Below are 21,337 nucleotides of genomic sequence, written 5' to 3' on the forward strand. Positions count from 1 at the left end.
AAACAATGGACTGAGTAGGAAAGAACATTGTGAAGCTTCACATCAAATTAAACAGCAGAACCAGGAATAAAAGACCATATAAACTTTTTATACATTGCACCAAATATGGATTCTACAGCTGCATCATTTCAAAGGTATTCTCACCATAAGGTGCTTTATTTTTAGATTTTCTACAACACTTAACTTTTCTGCTGTTTTTATTTTGAGAGAGAAACTAGTACAAAAGTGGATGAAAATGGGAGGATAGTGAATTAAACAAGACATCCCCTACATCTTTTGACTTTGTTTCATTGTAATACAATTAACACTACAGTTAAAGGCATATTTAGTTTATTCTTATTTTGTGGTCTAGTTTATTTACATATATATGTGCTCCAGTTTCCTGCATACAGGACAAAGTAAAGTATTTTTAGTGAGAAACCAAAGAGGTGTTGTTCTCAATATTATAATAGTGTACCCTCTGGCGAGCATCTCTGTGAAGAGTGTAGAGCGCTGATACAAGATGCAAGACAGAGACGTCTTAATATTGTATCACTATGTCTGTGCATATTACAGGAAAGAGGAAAAGAAATAAATTACACTGAGTCATAATTCAAGTTTGCTACAAAAACATCAACCTGGTTCAGATTTTGAGGAGGTGGGGGTGAGGTAGGGAGGAGACAGCAGCTGACAGCAGTGCTCAGATGGAGATGCAGTGATCTAACTGATCTGCTGTGAGTAATGTGACATTGATCAAGATCATCAGTGAACTAAATATTGCACATATTGTCATAATGAGTTCACCTCCTCAGCTCAACAGAGTCTCTCACTTCCTCTCTTGGACTCACTTTCATTTTGTGGTTTTCTGCACAATCACAAATGAATTAAAACAAATGAATGAAGAAACTAGAAACAGGTCTAAATGTCTTAGTAAGTACAAACGCACAAATGCCTCCATGTTGTATAAATGTCAGTTCAGTCATATCCTCTCTACCAGCAGATGTTACAAGATTCTTTCTTTCACCTCCCTCTCTCAGTCACACTCACCTCCCCCCTCTGCAAACCTTTGCTCTGTTTTCCTGCCTTCACTACCACATGACTTTGCTGCACAGATCACTAACAACTGGGAGTCATTTTGATCAATAAATGATTTTATTATATATTTCTTCACATTAGTTTTGTAATAAAGTGATTTTTTTTCCAAATGAAATGTTTATTTTATGACTAATATCAACTAGTGAACCAAAGTATTTACTCATGTTTCAGATCATGATGTCTACTAATAACAGAACGTCTGCTTAGTTTCCAGGTTGTTCTGAATCCTGATGAACCAGATTTTACTACAGGTGCAGCAAAGTGTATGTGAGTGGTACTATGGTGATTGTTGTCTAACTTTCTTGTTATTGACCTTTCTTCTTCCACTATGTGTTTTTATTCCATGCAGCACTATCATCATGTCACAATATCCTTCCTCACAATCAGCAGCAACAACCTCAGTTTTGAAATATGACAAAACAGGTTCATTTTGATATGTACATGTTCATGACCATTATTAAAAGTGAGTTTATCTCACTGTATAGCTGCAGTATTCACATACTGAGGGAGGAACAGTTGTAGTCAGCTTTTGTTATTGAATGATGTACAACAGGTTTAAATATGTATGTGTATATATATAAAACAAGGAGACAATGCAACAACTGAATTAATTATTTTGATATACATATGTATGATACATTCACACACAAGATCTATTTACAAACACGCTCTTCAGACATACACAGACATCACATTCACCACAATACAGGAAATATGAAGGGGGTGAGGGCAGTGAACACTACGCAGCATAACATGCACAAATTAACACACAATGTAAAATATATGTTACACTGTTTGAAAAATGAAATATAATATATAATAATAATTAATACAACAGTTTTATCTGATTTCGTGTTTGTTTTATTTAATTCTTTACCATTCTTCCTGTCTCTTCTTTTCAAACACAGTTCATATTAATAGTAGCTGAGCAGGAAGTGTGAACATGTTTTCTGCGGTCAAGCTAGTGCAGACATGTTTGTTTAATGAAAAAGAGAAGGAAGCAGAGATCTCATTGATATGTAAGTTCTTTATAACACAGTTCTCTCTTTTTAGATGCTTCAGTTTTCTCCTGATTCAAAGTGAACAGAGTTCTCAGAAACACAGAGACAGACTCAGCACTAAATGTGACGATGTGATACTTGCACTGGATGCTGAAGATATTCTGTGAGTACACGACTTTCTCTTTTTGAATGATACAATTGAAGGAAAATATTAATAGTGAGAAGAGCAGAGAGTCAGGAGTTTGTCCAGTTTCTCAGTTTGGAGGACTGTGGTAACACTCTACTGGACTGCTTAGTTTTCTACATGTACATATATTCACAATCAGTGTATTCAGGCTGAGCTACCATCATGTAGATATGTCAAATATAAGATTAGAAACTTGTGTGTATGTAAAGAGATTATGAGGAGATTTCAAATCTCTTATATTATGTCATTCCATTCATTTGAAAGTGTTTAAAGTGTTTTACCACCAGAGAAATGTGTCATGTTATTTATAAGACAAGAAATTGTAGCTGAAAATCCAGATGAGCTTTCTCCAGAACAGTTTACATTAGGTTTTTTTTTTGTCAGTTTGATCATTTCTGATGACTCAGCAGGGAACACCTGTGGTGGAAAGTACATAAAGTGCAGTTACTCAAGTACTGGACACAGGTACAATATTGGGATACTTGTACTTAAATATAATATTTCTATTTCATGTTACGCCTACATCGACCAAAGTGGTTAAAATTAGCTCCATCTTTACCAGCTGCAACATTAGTGATGTTTCCCGATGGATGTATCAAGATATAATCCATTAATATGATATAATTCCGAATTGGGACATTTTGCATAAAGAGTACAAAAGATTCAATTCAATTCAATTCAGTTATATTTGTATTGTGCCAATCCACAACAGAAGTTGTCTCAAGGCAATTTACAGTGCAAGGTTTAAGACCTTACAGAGTATGATTATACAAAAAATGATATAGAAAACCCAACAATCCCATCTGAGCAGAGATATATTTGGTTTTTCTATTGTTTTTATCAATGACTTTAGAAACTTTCTTTACCAGTTTATTGCAGTTAATAACACAAATGTAAAATATGGTTGCCTTTTAATTCATTTTTTCACTGGGGTGTGTCCAGTGAACACACCCGTTCACCAGTTCCTATTCTATTGCTAAAGGGTCAGTTTCTAAAAAATAAAAATGAAGGATGTTCATGATTTTTTAAATGAAATTCTCAGAAATAAGGTTTTTAAAATGTTTCTCACCTCTAATCCTCTCAATAACTACATTTATAGTATAATAGAAGTATATTATAATGTGATCAGTGAAACGTTCAATCCAATAAATGAATCAGTACAGTCTTCATCACCACTTTATTAACAATGCATCATATGCTTTTTAAATTGACTAATATGTTTTTGTTGGTAGCAGATAAATGAACATTTGAATAAAGGGGCTGTAGGTGGAAGTTAAGAGAGTTTCTGCGATTAAACCTGTAAAATCTGATATTTTTATAAATCTGGTTTTAAACGTTAAAGGTTTTTTATTGTAGAACAAACCATATAGTTAATATTTACCTGTTTTACTGTAAATCTGAAGTTTTAGTCAATCTTAGAAAGTGGGAAGAGTAAATACATTAAACAGGAAATGTTTGTTCCTGTTTGTTTCTGACCTCAACACAAGTGAAAACTGTTGTTGATGTTTTAACCATTAAGATTTTAACCATGATGTCACTGAAACACTTGTTGTTGTGTTTGAAATGTAGCTCAAGAAGTCATCTCTATCTCTAATGTTAAAATACATAGAAACTCCAGAAAACCAGTTCATCAGCATTTTCTGTATTTCTAGTACAAAGACTGTACAAGTCCCCATTTTTCCATCCTGTTATCTAAACACTCTACTAATAATGTTCATCACTCATTTTTATTGTTCATATAACAGATATTGCCAATATTTGTTCAAACAATAAGCTAAAATTTAAGGATTAAATCACATATGACTAGTGACTGTCAATATAAGTCCCCAAGCGTCCCAATAAATAAGTTAATAATACAGAACCATAGTCCATGAGGACAGGAGGTACAGTAACTTGTGTTTTCACAGAGTTTCTCTTCATTTGCTGCAGTTTGAAGAATTTCTCCCAGAGTCAGTGTTGGATGTGAGGATGGGACACACTTTTCTCTGTGTGCTGCAGTTTTTCTGTGAGTAAATCACTGATTGATGGAACAAATGAGAGAAAATGTTGTAGTGAGGAGAACAGAGGATCAGAGGTTTGTTCACTTTGAACAGAGCACACTTGTTATCAGCTTGGTTGTTTTGTAGGAAGGATCTTTAGAGGACGACTGTGTTAAATCATCAGATACAGTTTGATGTGATTTTTACCACTGATCATTTGTTACATTTAGTCATTAATGAAAGTCCAGTTGTTTGCTGTGTTTTCCTCTTGATGTGCTAAGTTTCAGTCTTTATTTCAGTGCTGAACACAATCTTCTCCTCTGGACATGCTCAAGGTAAATGTACAGTCTTCTTATTATTTAATTCTTCTTCTTCTTCTTTCGGCTTTTCCCATCAGGGGTCGCCACAGCGAATCATCCTTTTCCACCTAAATCTATCATGAACATCTTCTACCCTAACATTAGCCAACCTCATGTCCTCTGTTAAGACATCCATATATCTCCTCTTTGGTCGTCCTCTTGTCCTCCTGCCTGGCAGCTCCATCTCCAACATCCTTCTACCAATATACTCACTATCCCTCCTCTGAACATGTCCAAACCATCTCAGTCTGGCCTCTCTGACTTTGTCACTAACACAGACAACGTGAGCCGTCCCTCTGATGTGCTCGTTCCTTATTCTGTCTAACCTGGTCACTCCTAAGGAGAACCTCAACATCTTCATCTCTGCTACCTCCATCTCAGCCTCTTGTCTCTTTCTCACTGCTACCGTCTCTAACCCATAGAGCAGAGCTGGTCTCACCACTGTCTTGTACACCTTTCCTTTGAGTCTTGCTGACACTCTTCTGTCACACAACACTCCTGACACTTTCCTCCACCCGCTCCAACCTGCCTGCACTCTCCTCTTCACCTCTTTTCCACACTCTCCATCACACTGAACTGTTGACCCCAAGTACTTAAACTCCTGCACCTTCTTCACCTCAGCCCCCTGTAACCTAACGCTTCTACCTTGATCCCTCTCGTTCAGACACATGTATTCTGTCTTACTACGACTGACCTTCATGCCTCTTCTTTCCAGAGCAAACCTCCACCTTTCCAGCTGTTCCTCCACCTGCTCTCTACTCTCACTGCAAATCACAATGTCATCCGCAAACATCATTGTCCAGGGAGATTCCTGTCTGACCTCATCTGTCAGCCTGTCCATCAGCATAGCAAACAAGAAGGGACTCAAAGCTGATCCTTGGTGTAGTCCCACCTCCACCTTGAACTCCTCTGTCTGACCTACAGCACATCTCACCACCGTCATACTTCTCTCATACATGTCATGAACTAGTCTGACGTACTTCTCTGCCACTCCAGACGACCTCATACAGTACCACAGCTCCTCCCTCGGCACCCTGTCATACGCCTTCTCTAAATCTACAAAGACACAATGCAGCTCCTTCTGACCATCTCTGTACTTTTCCATCAACATTCTCAAAGCAAAAATGGCATCAGTGGTGCTCTTACGGGGCATGAAACCATACTGCTGCTCACAAATCTCCACCTTCTTCCTAAGCCTGGCTTCCACTACTCTTTCCCACAGCTTCATTGTGTGGCTCATCAACTTTATTCCTCTATAGTTGCTGCAGTTCTGCGTGTCACCCTTGTTCTTAAAGATCGGAACTAGAACACTTCTCCTCCATTCCTCAGGCATCTTCTCACTCTCTAGAATCCTATTGAACAAACTGGTTAGAAACTCCACTGCTGTCTCTCCTAAGCACTTCCACACCTCCACAGGTACGTCATCAGGACCAACACCCTTTCCACTCTTCATCCTTTTCAGAGCCTTCCTAACCTCATCCTTTCCAATCTCTGCTATTTCCTGCTCCACAACATCCACATCTTCCTCCTTTCTTTCTCTGTCATTTTCCTCGTTCATCAGCTCCTCAAAATACTCCTTCCATCTTTTCTGCACACTCTCCTGGGTTGTTAGTACCTTTCCATCTCTGTCCTTAATCACCCTTATCTGTTGCACATCCTTCCCATCTCTATCTCTCTGTCTGGCCAGCCTGTACAAGTCCTTCTCTCCTTCCTTTGTGTCTAACCTGTCATACAGCTCATCGTAAGCTTTCTGTTTGGCCTTTGCCACCTCCCTCTTCACTCTACGCTGCGCTTCCTTGTACTCCTGTCTACTTTCCTCAGTCCTTTCTACATCCCACTTCCTTCTAGCTAACTTCTTCCTCTGGACACATTCCTGTACTTCCTCATTCCACCACCAAGTGTCTTTACCTTCTTTCCTCTTTCCAGATGACACACCTAGCACCTTCCTACCTGTTTCCCTGATAATCTCTGCTGTAGTTTCCCAGTCATCTGGAAGCTCATCCTGACCACCAAGAACCTGTCTCAACGTCTGTCTGAATTCCTCACAAGTTTCTTCATTCTTCAACTTCCACCACTTGGTCTTCTTTTCTGTCTTCCCTCTCTTCTTCTTTCTGACCTCCAGAGTCATCTTACACACCACCATGCGGTGCTGTCTGGCTACACTCTCTCCTACCACCACTTTGCAGTCACTAACCTCTCTCAAATGACCTCGTCTACATAGGATGTAGTCCACCTGTGTACTCCTACCTCCACTTCTGTATGTCACTCTATGTTCCTCTCGCTTCTGGAAGTAGGTGTTGACTACAGCCATTTCCATCCTCTTAGCAAAGTCCACCACCATCTGTCCTTCCAGATTCCTTTCCTTCACACCAAACCTGCCCATCACCTCCTCATCACCTCTGTTGCCCTCACCAACATGCCCATTGAAGTCTGCTCCAACAACAACTCTCTCTCCTCTGGGGATACTCTCTATGACCTCATCAAACTCACTCCAGAATCTCTCCTTCTCTTATAACTCACAACCAACTTGTGGAGCTTACCCACTGACTACATTCAATCATCACCCCTTCAATTTCGAGCTTTATGCTCATCACCCTGTCTGAGACTCTTTTCACCTCTAGAACATTGTTCACAAACTCCCCCTTCAGGATTACTCCTACCCCGTTTCTCTTCCTATCCACACCATGGTAGAACAGTTTGTATCCTCCTGCGATACTACGTGCCTTGCTGCCCTTCCACCTTGTCTCCTGCACACACAGTACATCTACCTTCCTTCTCTCCATCATGTCTGCCAGCTCTCTGCCTTTCCCTGTCATTGTGCCAACGTTAAGAGTCCCTATTCTCAGATCTATGCTCCTGCCTTTTCCCTTCTCTCTCTGACCACGAACCCTTCTGCCTCCCCTCTTTCTTTGACCAACAGTAGTCAAATTTCCACCGACACCCTTTAGGTTAACAGCATCGGTGGCGGTCGTTGTTAACCCGGGCCTCGACCAATCCGGTATGAAAGTCTTGTGGATGATTCGCATGGTTATTTTGGCAATTTTTACGCCGGATGCCCTTCCTGACGCAACCCTCTCTATTTATCCGGACTTGGGACCGGCACAGAAATCACTGGCTTGCATCCCCTGTGGCTAGATTTTCTTCTTATTATTTAATTAATTATAATAAATCTTCCTCTGTGAGTAACATCACTTGTACTGTAATACTTTATATTCATAATTTTGTAGTGTTATTTTTTTGTTTCTGTTGGTTTTAGATGCTGTTTTGACCCTTGATCCTAACTGGTCCAGTTTTTTTAGTGGAGAGTATGTGACCTTCATATGTGACATGAAGGAAGGAAAACACACTGATTGGGAATACAGATGGAGCAAAGATGAAAAGTCTGATCAGATCATGTCACATAAACACTACAAATATCAAACTCTATTAACAGAAGACAGTGGTCGATACCAGTGCTCTGGTTTCCACAGGAGCTTAAATCGTATAAAAAACAGTAACATCATCTCTTTAACTGTATCAGGTGAGTCATCAATGTTTTATCATCATGACCAACAGCTTTTATTTTGAAACTCTGTTCATATATTTGAACTAGGTGTGAATATGTACAAGTTAAATGTGAACCACTGTATTTTGTTTTTGACTTTTCTCTCAGAATACATGATGTTAGCTGTTCCAAAACTCAGACACTGTAATCCAACATGACTGTATCATGATGTATGTGCTTTAGTGTACAGTGTCAGCTACAGAGGAGAATATCTGAAGAAATACTTTTTAAAAAAAGGAAAAAGAAAAAAGAAAGAACCTCTAAATAAACAGTTTAATGTAATATTTGTTGCCTTTTATGAAATATATCAAAACTAAAAAAAGAAATGCAAAACTGTAGGAAAGTAAAAAATTCAGAGATGTGGAAATGGTTCAAGCACAGAGGGTGTTGTATGTTTTACAGATTTTACAATCTGTGCCATACAATCGGTACAATCTACCCCTTAAAGAAAAATAGTGATAGTAGTTCATATTTAGATTCAAACCTACCTGTTTTATGATTTGTTGAAACAGATAAACCCAAAGTCAAACTGACAGCAGGTCCAACAATCATACCAGTTGGAGGCAGAGTGACACTGAGCTGCTCTGTGGACGACTCTGATGGTTGGAAATATGACTGGTTCAGACGAAGCTCAAACTCTAATCATGCTCAGGTTGTTGGTGAAGAAAACAGAGATATCACAGTCTCACAAGAAGGAGTCTACAGGTGCAGAGGAAGAAGAGGAGAACCAGTTTACTACACTGATAACAGTGATGAGGTCACCGTTGAGATAACTGGTGAGTTTAGTTCCTGTGTTTCTAATATTTCAACACATCTGTCAGGACATTTTACACCAATCAAGTTAATTCAACGTATCTATTTGTAAAACCATCACACTGACTGTATCAGGTCAGTTTGATATTTTTATATATTCTTAAATACAACACTTCACATTTACAATTAGAATTTGTAGTAGTTTTCTTTGTATTCATTGTATATAATATATAACACCACATTGAACTGCTAAAGATCACTTACTTGTTGTGTTAAATCATCAGATACAGTTTGATGTGATTTTTACCACTGATCATTTGTTACATTTAGTCATTAATGAAAGTCCAGTTGTTTGCTGTGTTTTCCTCTTGATGTGCTAAGTTTCAGTCTTTATTTCAGTGCTGAACACAATCTTCTCCTCTGGACATGCTAAAGATAAATGTTCACTTCTCTTCCTTTTTTGGAATGAACTCTTCTTTTTATATTTAATTAATTACAATTGGTCTCTTTCTGTGAGTAACATCATTTGTACTTTAATAATTTATATTCATAATTTTGTAGTGTTATTTTTTTGTTTCTGTTGGTTTTAGATGCTGTTTTGACCCTTGATCCTAACTGGTCCAGTTTTTTTACTGGAGAGTCTGTGACCTTCATATGTGACTTGAAGGAAGGAAAACACACTGATTGGGAATACAGATGGATTAAAGATGAAAAGTCTGATCAGTACATGTCATATAAACACTACAAATATCAACCTCTATTAACAGAAGACAGTGGTCGATACCAGTGCTCTGGTTTCCACAGGAGCTTAAATCGTATAAAAAACAGTTACATCATCTCTTTAATTGTATCAGGTGAGTCATTAATGTTTTATCATCATGACCAGCAGCTTTTATTTTGAAGCTCTGTTCATATATTTGAACGAGGTGTGAATATGTACAAGTTAAATGTGAACCACTGTATTTTGTTTTTGACTTTTCTCTCAGAATACATGATGTTAGCTGTTCCAAAACTCAGACACTGTAATCCAACATGACTGTATCATGATGTATGTGCTTTAGTGTACAGTGTCAGATACAGAGGAGAATATCTGAAGAAATACTTTAAAAAAAAAAGAAAAAGAAACAAACTCTAAATAAACAGTTTAATGTAATATTTGTTGCCTTTTATGAAATATATCAAAACTAAAAAAAGAAATGCAAAACTGTAGAAAAGTAAAGAATTCAGAGTGATGTGGAAATGGTTTAAACACAGAAGGTTTTGTATGTTTTACAGATTGTAAAACCCCTTAAAGAAAAATAGTAAACTGTGAGATTTAGTTAAAAAATAAAACTGACTGGACCTGAAAGTTTTTTTCATATTTAGATTCAAACCTACACATTTCATGATTTGTTTCTTTATTTTAAATTAAAACAGATAAACCGAAAGCCAAAGTGACATCAGGTTCAACAATCATACCAGTAGGAGACAGAGTGACACTGAGCTGCTCTGTGGACGACTCTGATGGTTGGAAATATGACTGGTTCAGACGAACCTCAAACTCTAATGAAGCTCAGGTTGTTGGTGAAGAAAACAGAGATATCAGAGTCTCACAAGAAGGAATCTACAGGTGCAGAGGAAGAAGAGGAGAACCAGTTTACTACACTGATTACAGTGATGAGGTCACTGTTGAGATAACTGGTGAGTTTAATTCCTGTGTTTCTAATATTTCAACACATCTGTCAGGACATTTTACACCAATCAAGTTAATTGAGTTAATTCAATATTTCTCTTTGTGTCTCTCAGTTTCCACTTCTGTCTCTGTGACTCTACAACCTGACTGGTCTCAGATCTTCAGTGGAGAGAAGATCACTGTCAGATGTGAGATCCAGGGAGGTGGAGACACTGAGTGGGATTATGAATGGAAAACACCTCAGTCAACTTCACATCAGACACATGTTAATTACTGGACTCTCAGTGTTTCTGAGTCCAGCAGTGGAAACTACATGTGTAGGGGCAGAAACAGAAGAGACTCCTATTCTTCAACACAGTGGAGTAAAACCATCACACTGACTGTATCAGGTCAGTTTGATATTTTTATATATTCTGAAATACAATACTTCACATTTACAATTAGAATTTGTAGTAGTTTTCTTTGTATTCATTGTATATAATATATAACACCACATTGAACTCTTGGAGATCACTTACTTGTTGTGTTCCCTTATTCTAAAATGTGCTGTAAAGGCTACAGGTAAACCAGTGAATCATGGGACTAATAGAAATGTATCAATCTATCTTGGTTTAAATCTGAATCTATTTGGGAGCTGGAAGTGAAGTTTCCCTGTTGGGTTGTTGTTTATTTAGGTTTGGATCAGTTTGGTGACTGACTGGTCATGACAAAATTAACAGAGATCGTTGAATGAGATGTGTTGCATTTGTTTTTATCAAGTTATTTAGGTTTTTACTAATTCACAGGAACAATAAGTAAATATTTTCTATATTTATTCAAACCTCCACAGCAGAGAAACCAAAGCCACAGCTCAGTGCTGATGACAGAGTCATTCCAGTAGGGGGCAGTGTGACTCTGAGCTGCTCTGTGAATCCATCATCTGGTTGGAAATATTACTGGTACAGAGGAGATCAATCCTCTGAACTCCCGAACAGACATGATGCTGTTTTCAAGTCAAATGGACAAATCAGTGTCTCACAGGAAGGACAGTACTGGTGCAGAGGAGGAAGAGGAGAACCAGTTTACTACTCCCAGTACAGCCAGTCAGTAAGAATTAACACACTGGGTGAGTTTGACAATTTGACTTAAATACACAACACAGGGTTTGATTGAACCTTTTGAGATCTTTTTTGTTGTTGTCAACAGTCTCAAACAGGGTGGTTGTGACTCTGAATCCCAACTGGTCTGAGATCTACCATGGAGAGATGATCACTGTCAGATGTGAGATTCAGGGAGGAGACACTGAGTGGGAATATGAATGGGAAACAACCAGTTCCATCAAACCTTCAAATCAAAATGAATTCAGGATTAGTTCTGCTTCTTCATCCCACAGTGGAAACTACAGTTGTAAAGGCAGAAAGAAAAATGCTCAACATGAAACAACAGAGTGGAGTGATTTCATCGAACTGACAGTGAACAACAGTAAGTCAAGTTATATGTCATTAAACTGAAAATGTAAATAATTCATAGAGATTTACACTCATTTATTTGGAAGATGATTTAATCTAAAGTGACAAGTTACAAGTGAGGTACAAAGTCAACAAGAACAAATGTTTCAGTTTTATTAATATACATTTAGATTTTCCATAGTTAGACCATCTTAAAGTTTCTAATACCTATTACAAGATTATTCAAGTTCAGATAAATTGAATTTAATGTTTCACAGTAGACATAACATGTTGATACTGAGAAAACCTGTTTCCAACAGATAAACCCCAGTCTGTCCTCACTGTGTCTCCATCCTGGCTGAGTCCTGGAGCCTCAGTAACTCTGAAGTGTGAGGTTGAACATCCATCTGCAGGATGGAGGTTCTACTGGTATAAGACTGTTCCCAAACTGTCAGACAGACTCTACAGATATGAGCTGCTACCTGGTAGTGACAGTGGCACTGAAGAGGATTCTTACATGGTTCATGGACAGACACACACAGCAGGATATGTGTGTAGAGCTGGAAGAGGAGAACCAGTGTTTTACACTGAACACAGCAAACCAGCGTTTGTCTGGTCTGGAGGTCAGTTTGTTCCTTTGTTCCTTTCTTTTCATCTTTATCTTCCAGTTATTTGTCTGTGACCAACATGTAAAATCTATGTCAGCAAAGTAATGAACTTTGTAAAGCTGAAGAAATCTCCAGGTGTCCTGTTGACTTATGATATTAATAAAAATGAGAAATCTTTGGAAGTTGTTGTTTAGCTCTGTATAAGTCACAACATGTGTGTGTACAACATGTTTTGTGTTTCAGATTTTCCTCCATCAGCGTCTCTCACTGTGAGTCCTGACAGAGTTCAACACTTCACCTCTGACTCTGTGTCTCTGAGCTGTGAAGGAAACTCTACTGAGTGGAGAGTGAGGAGGTTTCCTGAGGACAGTTACCTGTCCCTCTGTTCTGACTGGGGGACGATGACTGGATCAACATGTAACATTAGTGGACTGAACAGTTCTGCAGTGTACTGGTGTGAGTCTGGATCAGGACAGTTCACTAATTCAGTCAACATCACTGGACACAGTATGTTGGATTCTTTTCATTTCATTTCTGTATTTACAGCATCTTCTAAATGCAGTTATATCATTTACTTCTTAGAACTGAGTTGTACACAGTGAAGTTTTCAGAGTTTAGTTCATAACTCTGCTACATGGTACAGTAGATTAAACAACATGACATCGACAGACAAAAGTCTCATATCACAACTAATAATCTTGATAGTTTCACAGTTTTCTTTGTTGTTGTTTCCTACTTTATAGTGTACTGTTCAAACAGCAGCTCCCTCTGGTGACCACATTTGGTGACACATCTGATCAGGGCTCAAATGATAAATGACACAGTATATTGATGTGTCCATATGTCCTGTTCTCTCTAGAGCTGCTGTAACAAGCTGTCGTTTGGCTTCATCCTAGTTGCAGCTTTACTCTTATTCTGTTTCCAAAGAGAGGACAGTTCCATACTGTCTCTTATCAATGGTGAAGATCAGGATTAGTCTGAAGATTTAGTGTCAATCATCACAATTCAAATCAAGTGTTGGATCATTTATTCCTTGAAATTGTAGAAAAGCTGTTTATGTGTCAAAAAGTAGCTTATAGTTTGTAAGTATTAGATTAAATATCAGTAAATAAATGTAGCATCACTCTACGTCAGCTTCTTCTGCAGATGATCTCTGACTGAAACTTGTTACTGTTTGACTGTTTTCTAGATGCAGATATGATCCTGATGAGTCCTGTTCATCCTGTGACTGAGGGACAGTCTGTTTCTCTTGGCTGCAGATTGAAGACAGGACAAAAGCTTTCCAACAACGTGTTTTATTATCAAAATGACAAACTTCTCCAAAATGATACCAGAGTGGAGCTGATTATCTCTGCAGTGTCAAAGTCACATCAAGGTTTCTACAAATGTCAACACTCAGGAAAAGAGTCACCACAGAGCTGGATGACAGTGAAGAGTGAGTAAGATTCAAATGATTTATGTATTTTCCTATGTGTAAAATAGATTATTTGAAGTTTCTGACTACAACATAATATTTATTCTTATTGTCTCTGCAGGACATGAAATATTTCCGTGGTCACTGATCGTTGGACTGGTTTGTGGAGTCGTTTCTCTCGTTCTTCTCGTTCTTCTGCTCCTGTTGTGTCGCTTCAGACGGTCCAAACGTGAGATATTTGTCTTTCTGATATGAGCTGTTTATTTGCTACTTTCTGTTGTATTATCTAGATACATAGATGTGTTTTAAAGTCATAGCATGAAATAGCAGCAGGATTCTTTATGTTTGAAAACTATGTAACAACAAATGTCTTTTTCACAGATTCCTGCTTTATTAGGTCAGTAAACAGTTTCCTCTCTTCTTATATTTAACAGCAGCACTTTCCACCTCTGGATTAAACATATGTTTTTAATTCTGTTAAGGTCGATTCAGTCAGAGAGCAGCAGCCCCCCCACCACAAATTACAGGGTCAACCAGACTGAAAACCAACATAATGACCAGTCCTCTCCTCTCCATGGTCAGTATTTGAACTGATGATGATGATGATGATGATTTAGGTTTCTCTGCTTTACCTTTTTGTTATTTGGATTTATATTGCTGTTGTTGACTTTGCATTAACTCTTCCTTACAATCAGTTCTTGAGGTGATTTAATCACAACAAGAAATCCACATGTAAAACTGAATTTTACATTGATTCAACCTGAACTGAACCTAAACTACCACATGGAAATAATCAAAAAAATATTATTGTTCCACTGTTTTCTTATAGGACACGACTGTCGATGAGAACAATATGAATATATCTTACAGGCCAGAGTGTGACTTTAAATGTAAGAAATGAAGACTATGAAATATTAAAGATGTGCTGTCTTTGTACTTTTTCTATTGACGCCTTTAAAAACAGACATCAAAGTAAATTTGAATTATAATTGTTACTTTTAAATAAATGTATTTATTTATTTTTCCCTGTAGGTGAGGCTCATATCTATGAATCAGTGAACGACTCTGAAAACACTGGAAATGGTACAGTAACAATAGATTCATAGTGTATGTTTAGTTAGAAATGTCTGTAATGATTTAATACTAAAACCATCTGTATATTTCAGATGAATCTGATGATGCCACATATTCTTTGATTGAACTTAAAACCTTTGGAAAGAAGAAGGGTGAGGACTCCAATTATTATACAAGAGATCTAATTTAAAGATTTTACCGCCTTCTGTGTCTTAAATGATCGTTATTTTTCTTTTGCTGTGAAACAGCAAACTGTGGTACAGTCTCAGAATTTAAAGCTTGTACAATGTGTCACATGGTTAAATATAGTTTTGGGTCAATATGCAGTTCAGAGGCCAGTGATACCTGCAGAAAAGTATAGAGAACATGAGACAGAGAGGAGGAAGCACAACTGAAAAACACTGATATGGAAAGAGTGTGAGTGAGGAAAATATCAGGCTGCATCCCCCTTCACCATTGCTCTGCCTGGATGTCATTACATGCGTCCTCTTTTATACTCGGACACATGACTCAAGTGTTCTTCACCTGAGTTTGCACATGTACAACATGACTGAAACTAACAGGTCATCAAATTGTTTCTGGGAGAACACGGTTTCTAAATGATTAAATTTGTATTCACAGGTTTGCAAAACTGTGATTTAGATATTTGAGTGAAATTACTGGAACTGTACTGAGCACTGCTTAGTTTAGTGGGTTGGAGTCGTGTTGTTGACACATGAGCTTCATGATTTTAAATAGTGTACATTGTTCGATTTTGAGTTTATAAAAATTGTAACTGTGTTTGATATTACTGTAAGTTTATTTTGTAGAACTATAATGAAGATATTAATCTGACTACCTGTCAGTTCAGTATATTATCATAGTTAATTATGAAATTACAAACAAATATTTAAATCAAATCACTTCTGTTCACAGGAAAATCTTCTGCTGCAGCGACAGATGAACCTGTTTGTACTCAAGTCAAACCTGGAACATCTTTTGGTGATAATGCTGCCATGTAGCTTATGGTGATGATTTATTTGACAAATAATTAAATGAGTTACAACTCATAATAATGTCAGAAAGCATGGTTCCATCTCTGATAACATGTTGTTTCTGTGTTTTTTATCAGGCCTGTAAGGAAAACAAACCAAAGACAAATGATTGACAGTATTTAATAAAACCACTGTGAGCATCTCTGCTAGAAAACATGACAACATGCTCAGTAGTTTGTCCTGTAATGTGTTAATAGATGACACAACAGAACACATCATCACACATGCTCATAAGATTATGATGTACATATTCTGTTATTTCAGCACAAAGCACAGATTGCTGGATGTTCCAAACAGCAGCTAAATGATCATTTAGTTGTACAGTAGGACAGAGGTGACGGTGCAGAGAGAAGCTTTTTCACACACGTTTACTGTGTATATGTAGTTTGATCTACTACATATCCTGCTCATATATGTACAGTATGTAACTATGTATTTTCTATTTGTATTTTTACCTTTTTACACATATTTCCAGTGGTAAGTTGTTTGTTTTTAATGCTTTATGTACTAAACACATCCCTCAGTCTTTTCCCTCTGACATTATCAAACTTGATAAAAGACACATTGTTGTTCTGTGAACTGTTCAGAGCAACGAGACATTTGTTCTTTTCATGTCAAATGTCACAAACTAGTCCCGTTCATCTCAGTTATGTGAAGGTAGAAAGCTCCGAGACATTCAGATGAAAAACATGAACAAATACTGAAAAGTGTGTTCATGCTGAGATCCCACTAGGTGTGGATGTAGGGAAAGTGTTAAATCTAGAGGAGATCAGCAGAGATTAGACGTGAAGCACAGCAGGGTTTTTCATGTCCCCACATGAGGTTGAAAATCTGTGTTTTCCATCAGTTCTTCACATACAGGATGTTATGTCAACTGTTCATCTCTCAGTGGCTTCACTTAGTTTGTTCCTGACTCTGCCGTTTTCTTGTGGTGTTTCAGTTTTAAAATCTGATTTCTTCATCTACTTCCTCATTAAAAAACAGCACCACCAAAGATAGTTACACTGAAAAGCAGTTTTTAATTCTTGCTCTGTTCTAACTCCACTCTTCGTGCAGTATGTGTGTCAGATATGAGACATTCATTGTGTGTGTGTGTAAGTGATTGAATGACTCACTGTAATCTGGATCCAGTCACAATAAAAACCTGATTATTTTTATTTTGTCAATATTTATTTGTATATATTCTTTACAATGTTTCAAGATGATCTATGTACATGTATTCCTTGATGTAAACGATGCATTAGAGCAGTTTGACCCATTTCAAGTTTCACTGTGTTCTGTGAATCAGCTTCAGTCTAGTTTCAGAGAGATTCTTTAGTCAGTCTGCTTGAAAACATGTTTCACTGAGTTTCTCTGTACTTTAAGCTTCATTTAATTTGCTGACAATTGGAACCAGTTTAGTTCCAAATGTCCTTTTTCTAAAAATGAAATTTACTAAATGTATTCTAATACTTTAAATGCTTCAGTCACAGTTAGTACTAATTAGGGTCGTGATGATAGGTTCATTTGAAAAACATTAATATTCATCTTTGATACCTCTCCTTCTTCTTCCTGCTGCTTCCTTAGGGGTCGCCACAGTCAGTCATTTGTCTCCATCTCACTCTGTTCTCTGATTGGTCCTCTGTCACACCGACCATGTCCATGAACCTCCTCTTTGGTCTTTCTCTTCTCCTCCTTTCTGGCAGCTCCATCCTCATCATTCTTCTCCTGATATACTCTGTATCCTTCCTCTAACTGTGCTGTCCCTCTAATCTATTCATTTCTCATCCTTTTCGCTCCCACTCGTCTCAAATCTCTTTGTTTTTCTTCAGCACTGCGTTCTGCTCACATGTACCTCAACAGACAAACTGTATTGGCTACAATCTAAACCAGTTTAGTTGAGTTGACAAATCACAGATTTTAGTTTTTGTTGTGTTTTAGAAAAGGTCCTGTGAGATCAGGGATTGTGTTTTACTTTACTTAAATGTTTCACTACTCATCCAAGTAGCTTGTTCAGTCTGAGGATAGTTGGTTAGAGACCACAACCAGCTGCTGTTACTGATACTGTCAAATATATAGAAGTTACAGAAGAATATGAGGAGCTGTTGCTTCGGTGTAAGATGGTGCAAGAAGTCACATATGTCTCAATTGAGCTTCAAACAATCACTGAGAAGGGTGAGTGTTTGATTTAATGAGAACTGAAATCAAATGTAGTGTAGTGAGAACAACTAGTAATAAATAGAAACAGTAACAGTCTTTTCATTCATTGATGTGATCACTGCTAACAGGGAAGAAACATGAACCAGAGGAGAGCTCTGTTTATTCTGAGGTGAAGATTGGATCAGCTGCAGGTACGGTTCATTACTTACAACAGTTAGTTTTCTCTGATTTTTAACCATCACCAGTAAACACAGTTTCTATGTAACTTTGAGGTGTTTCTGATTCATTTATAGTTTTGAAATGTGACGTTTAGATCAACATTTTTTAAAGTTCATGTTTAATTTCATTTTACTTTATTTTCTGTTTCCATCCACTGTTGTACTGTCTCTCTTTGTTTTAGTTGATAATGTGCTGTATGCTGAAGTCCACTCCCACAACACAGGTAAACTCAAGAAAAACTACATCTACACCCAGTATACTTGGATTAATACAGAGTCCCTCACAATAGTTTTTACATTATCTCTGGTCCATAACGATCTATTCTGAGAGTTGCCTATAGCTTGTATCATGCAGTAGATCCCCGCTGGCTGTGTCCACAGAGTGAGTGAGTTCACCCTCAGCTGTGGCTGCTGAGCAGCAAATATCACTGTAACTCAGAGAGATGGAGACAGTTAGTTAACGGAGGATATAAGCAGCACTGCTGAGGCTGATGGAGACAAACTATAGCTGGATTACAGCTGGATGGAGCTGCTGATTGTGACTGTAGCTGTATCTCTGCTCCAGTTCTGATTCAGATTGTTCATATTAGCTCATTATGGTTAAAAACTATATGAATCACTCAGTAAAGCTGTAGACAGAAAGATGTTGTACAGTAACCTGTACAGTACACAACCTTTCATCCAGGGACAGCTGGGATCAGCTCCAGCATCCCAGTGATTGATTGTAGCTGCAGGTGATCTGCAGCTCTGTTTAACTCTACTGAGTGGTTCAAATAGATTTATTCACACTGAGCAAACACAACAATAACAACAACTGGAGCAGAGATACGACTACAGTCACAATCATCCTTGGTTTGATATTTGCAGCTTTTCTATTGTAATAAAGTCAACTGAATAGTTTGTGTGTGCTTTCTAGTCCAAATGTTGAATTCTGCTCTTTACTGGTTCACCTCTTCATTTACATGACAACAGTCAGAGATGTTCATCAGAAATGGCTCCATGTGAACAGAAGTATCTGACTCATGGACAAGATGGTGATACTTGCTACCAGCCTAACAAAAGCATGTGTGCTCAGTGTCCTGCTGATTATTTCTTCTGGTAAAGATGTAGATCAGTTGATGACAGATTGGACTGCAGGTGCAGCATACTGAACAGTATGTGGAGGTATTGAGTTGATGTCAATCTGCAACAACCTCAGTTGTTTCATGAGTCTTTCAGCTGCTCTCTAATTCTACTGCTGTCTATATCTGTCCCAGTTCATTTCTTGGTATTGGTTTTGTTTACTGTTACACCTGGTATTAAGATGTGTTTTGGGTGATTGAATCCTAAGTTTGTAGAGTAAACGCTAAAGCGTCCTCATGCGTCTCTGACAAAGTCATTACAGGAGAACATGTCATCAATACAGGAAGTGGTGGTTGTTGGAGATGGTCAAAACAAAAATATAAACACAGTTGTGGGTGTTTGTAGCACCAGTGTCCACTCTGACTTCACATTCACACATTTAACACACAGGTTGAAACAGGAAATTACAAAATGACACATTTTGTTTGCAAAATGTTCAAACACTAACAAACTAATACGTCCATTCTTTGAATCAGTCATTACACAGTACACAACACTGCTTCTACAGCCATCTGGAACATGCTCCTGATTCTGTCACCGTTTCAGCCTGGGATTTCCCTCACTTCTCCACCTCACTCCCTCTGGACTCCGCCCACCAGCTCCTTCTCTCCCTCTGCTCACAGAAACCAGCTGAACATTGGACTCACCTGTGCCCCCTTTCCACTACAAAACTCTCCTCAGCCCTTTCCCCTCTGTCAGTTCGTCGTCGTTCCCCCACCTGTGTCCAGCTTGTTTGTTTCCCCTGCCTTCTCCTGCACGTCCTCCTCAGTCCTGTCTGCTTTCCCTCCTGCACTCTGTCTGGATTTCGTTCTCCTCCCTCTGAACTTTTGGACTTTGTTACCAGTTTCCCCTGTGAGTGTTTTCCTGCCATCGTGCAGTGGTTTTTCTTTGTACTTTGATTCCTGATTTGTTATTTTGTTCTCCGCCATCTGGGTAGTTTTACGTTGTTACTTTGTTCTGGTGTTTCTGCCTGTTTTTGTAGTGTCCGTTGACACCCTCCTTAGTTTCCCTTGTTTTTGTACTTATCAGTAATAAATCCTGTTTCAGTTCATTCCTGCCTCGTCCCCCTCCTTAATTGTGACAGATTCTTTACATAGTTATAAAACGACACAAAAAGACACAGCACAGCATGAATTGTATTCTTTTCTACAAGGTGATTTTACTATAGAAAACAAACCTACTGCACTCTGCACGTTTTATGTCAATGACAGTCAGAGCTGGAGGTGTCATGTTTTCAGGTAGTCTGTCCATCTGTACAGCCTCCAGATTCTTTGAACTCCATATCTAAGGAACATGTGCAGGAAATTCCTTCAAATTAGGCAAAAATGAGACTGATGAATTACATTTATTTTTGTGGCCCAAGGTCAAAGGTGAAGTTCGTACTTACTTTGATCTTGCCAGACCTGTCCACTTGGACTATTTGAGATGTTTTAGTTTTGGTGGCTAAAGGTCAAAGGTCACAGTGACCTTATGTGTATCCAATTCTTGTTCTGGATGGGATGTGTCAGAAAAACTTTGAGGGAATCTTTGTTTTTCACATTTGGCACAAACTCACTCAAGGATGACGTGATCAGATTCTGTAGGTCAAAGGTCAAAGTCACTGTGACAATGTTTGTCTCATTCTCATCAATGCTATAACTCAAACACCTTGAAGGAATTTGTGTTAGATCAAAGGTTTTGCATATTTAGTTCTATTCTGATAGTCACAAAAACAGAATTGACAGATTCATCT

At 38.0% G+C, this 21,337-nt stretch overlaps 2 protein-coding genes across 2 annotated transcripts in view; both read left to right on the top strand.

Annotated features, from left to right (window-relative positions):
- Positions 1 to 7,745: 7,745 nt before the first annotated feature.
- The window catches only part of LOC117153017 (neural cell adhesion molecule 2-like), a gene marked incomplete at its 3' end in the record, with an annotated part of 33,085 nt that continues 19,493 nt past the window's right edge, over positions 7,746 to 21,337 (top strand). Inside the window, exons 1-5 of the mRNA XM_033326562.1 lie at positions 7,746 to 8,120; positions 8,657 to 8,920; positions 9,488 to 9,751; positions 10,314 to 10,577; positions 10,683 to 10,958. Of these exons, the coding sequence (XP_033182453.1) occupies positions 7,928 to 8,120; positions 8,657 to 8,920; positions 9,488 to 9,751; positions 10,314 to 10,577; positions 10,683 to 10,958 (1,261 nt within the window). The remainder of the gene's footprint in view (positions 8,121 to 8,656; positions 8,921 to 9,487; positions 9,752 to 10,313; positions 10,578 to 10,682; positions 10,959 to 21,337) is intronic.
- On the top strand, positions 12,942 to 16,192 carry LOC113157403. The gene is made up of 8 exons (XM_026352896.1): positions 12,942 to 13,111; positions 13,794 to 14,039; positions 14,131 to 14,247; positions 14,400 to 14,415; positions 14,501 to 14,595; positions 15,051 to 15,101; positions 15,185 to 15,244; positions 16,008 to 16,192. Exons 1-8 carry the CDS (start codon positions 13,006 to 13,008, stop codon positions 16,091 to 16,093), a joined length of 777 nt encoding a protein of 258 aa, XP_026208681.1. The 5' UTR covers positions 12,942 to 13,005; the 3' UTR covers positions 16,094 to 16,192.

Source organism: Anabas testudineus, chromosome 18 (assembly GCF_900324465.2).
Source record: "Anabas testudineus chromosome 18, fAnaTes1.2, whole genome shotgun sequence".
In the NCBI taxonomy this organism is placed as follows: domain Eukaryota; kingdom Metazoa; phylum Chordata; class Actinopteri; order Anabantiformes; family Anabantidae; genus Anabas; species Anabas testudineus.

Excerpts from the sequence above, each read along its gene's own strand:
- LOC113157403 (XM_026352896.1), top strand. The coding sequence starts at position 13,006 with ATGACTGGATCAACATGTAACATTAGTGGACTGAACAGTTCTGCAGTG. Across the intron at positions 13,112-13,793 it reads AGTCAACATCACTGGACACA|ATGCAGATATGATCCTGATG; the intron begins GTATGTTGGATT and ends ACTGTTTTCTAG. Across the intron at positions 15,245-16,007 it reads AACCTTTGGAAAGAAGAAGG|GAAAATCTTCTGCTGCAGCG; the intron begins GTGAGGACTCCA and ends TTCTGTTCACAG.